Raw genomic sequence first — 2,600 nt, 5'->3', positions numbered from 1 at the left:
AGATGGGATGGGACAACCAGGTAAACCAATTCCATGGTCAAGCATGGTAAACTTAATCTTTGGACACAAACCCTACCTCTTGTTGTTCATAAGCCCTTCCCTGGAACTGTTGTCCCAGTCTCTGGAATGTCCAAATATGCTCACACATCTCCTTTCTGACGGGAAATCGATCATGGCAAACATTAAAGAGTTGACTTCTATCTACGCTACCTGCAAGGTCCCTCTGATCTACAAGACAATGACTCCTCAGTCAGTATCTGTCTTGGAGAAGCACACTGTCTTTTCACTCTCTCCTGGGCCTTTGTTGGCATCCAGGGATCCAAGTTAGAGGCCAGCAGAGAGCTCATTATCCCCTGTGGGTGGAGACACGGCATTAGCCCTCTGTGTTCGGTCTACAGAAAGGAAGGGCAGCCATTTTGCCAGGGTTATAGCTGTCTGCCTCTGAAACAGCTGCCTGAGGTACTTCCGGAAGCGCTCACCCACAAAGACATAGATGACTGGGTTGACACAGCAGTGGGTGTAGGCGATTGCTTCAGTTACCATCAAGGCCAGGTCCAGCTGCTGGCTTCTCTCACAGCTGCTGGTGAAGAGGAAGTCTTCAAAAGCAGAAACAAACGCAGCCAGATAGTATGGGGTCCAGAGGAGGAAGAAGAGAAGCGTAATAACGAAAATCAGACGCATGGCTTTGGCCTTCTTCTTGTTGGGTCTTCTGTGTAGAACATTGATGATCCTCGTGTAGCAGATGATCATGGCCAACAGAGGCAAAATGAGCCCAAGGAGGTTCATTGTTACAGCCTGAGACCGCAAAAAGTATTTCAGGCTCTCTCTGGGCAGAACCGCTCTGCAGGTATGGTAAGTGAACTCCAGCTGGGCCTGGAAAAAATACAGACAAGGAATGGAAGCCAAGATGGCCAGGACCCAGGTGACGATGCTGGTGATGATGCCAAAAGTGACAGTCCGGGCACGCAAGGCAAACACAACATGGACAATGGCTAGGTACCTATCGATCGTGAGCAGCGTGATGAAAAACATGCCACTGTACAAGCCCAGGTAGTAAAATCCAGAGAGGAACTTACACATGGCATCACCAAAAATCCAGTCTCCTTTTATGATATAGTCAATCCAGAAAGGTAATGTGAAGAGGAAGACCAGGTCAGAGATGGCCAGGTTGAACAGGTAGATGCTGGTCATGCTCCGAAGCCTCCTGTGCTGCATGAGCACCAGAACCACCAGGACGTTGCCTATCACACCAATGATGAACACCAGGGAGTACAGGGGAGTCAGCACCGTTATTCCAAAGGCCCGCACATCCATGCTCACACATAAGATTCCAAGCATGTAGTCACTGCTGGGGACTGTGTTGTAGTAGGACTCCGTACCAGCTGACACCTCCATTGTAAACTCTTCTGCAGGCCTAGCGCAATGCTCGCTATGCTTACTTTACTATTAAACACACAGGACTCTGGAAAGCAAAGATGAGGAGATGGTTACCTTCCTTCAGCCAACGGAACTATTTACTAGTGCCTAGAGTTTACCAAATCCTGAAGTTGAAGTAGTAAAAAGGGGGTGCCACATCCCTTCTGCCCACCATAACCCAGTAATCTAATACAATCACAGAAAAGAAAAAAAACAAGTGTGTAAATAAGTTACTTAATGATTTAACCTGTAGGTGTGTAAGGAAAACACAAAAGGGGACTTTACCTCACTGTGCAAACTAAGGATTCCTAAGTGACTCCCCCTGCCCAAGGGCTTGGACACTGGGCTTAGTATTCAAAACCTCTTGAGGCTATACTTTATTCTCATTTTAGAGGTGATGACTCAGAGGGGCAGAGTGCTGGGAATGGTGTCCTGGGACACGGAACGGTGAAAATGAGACCTGGGGTTGAGATCCGAGATGCTCAAATCCAGCCCTGCAACTGATGGACTTCCCCAGCTCTAACCAAAGTGCAGGCTCTGCTCCTGGAGTTTCCATAAGGGTTCCAGAAAGAGGGACCATCTTGACAAAGAAACAACTTCGTGGATTTTAATCTGTAAAAATTCTCAGTGAGAGGGAAATGGCCTTGTCAGCACATGAAAAAGTTTCACTTCCTGCTTTCTCTTCTCTCTCTCTCTCTCTCTCTCTCTCTCTCTCTCTCTCTCTCTCTCTCTCTCCTTCCTTCTTTTCATTATCATTGCCTAAAAAACTGGGGTTATAAATGTCATTTAATAAACAGGACCATGAATGGAATGGAATGATGAAATCATCCCTTTCTGACATAGATGAAACAGTGAATTCCTAGTAAGGCAACCCATTGCGTTATAAGTTGAGACTCAAGGTACCAGGTTGTTTGGCTGTTGTTTGTCTTAGATAATCCATATCATGTGATGCTCCTGCTGGCGCTGAAGAGGCAGACACTCAGCTTGGCAGTCAGACATCTAGATAGGCTGACAGCTCTACAGCAGAGTCGACAAATGTTGGGATGCAATGTCATCTGGGGAAAGGTGGCCCTCAGGAGCCCAGATCCTTGGGCACTCTAGCAACCATGAAGGTGGATTGAGTTCAGCACTATCAGATGCCATGTTCAACAGCCACCCGCCTACGGAGGGACTTCAGCTCTGTC

The 2,600-nt window shown here is 47.4% G+C and overlaps 1 protein-coding gene across 1 annotated transcript; it reads right to left on the bottom strand.

The window, feature by feature from the left end:
• Nucleotides 1-324: 324 nt before the first annotated feature.
• Nucleotides 325-1,395, bottom strand: LOC311580750 (C-C chemokine receptor 1-like protein 1; the record flags this gene model as incomplete). The annotated part of the gene is made up of 1 exon (XM_084752414.1): nucleotides 325-1,395. The coding sequence occupies one exon, from the start codon at nucleotides 1,393-1,395 to the stop codon at nucleotides 325-327; it is 1,071 nt and encodes a 356-aa protein (XP_084608540.1).
• Between the last annotated feature and the right edge of the window lie 1,205 nt (nucleotides 1,396-2,600).

The sequence above is a fragment of the Acomys minous genome (assembly GCF_964271855.1).
Source record: "Acomys minous genome assembly, chromosome: 13".
NCBI classification, from domain to species: domain Eukaryota; kingdom Metazoa; phylum Chordata; class Mammalia; order Rodentia; family Muridae; genus Acomys; species Acomys minous.
This window is presented reverse-complemented; position numbering and strand designations above follow the sequence as displayed.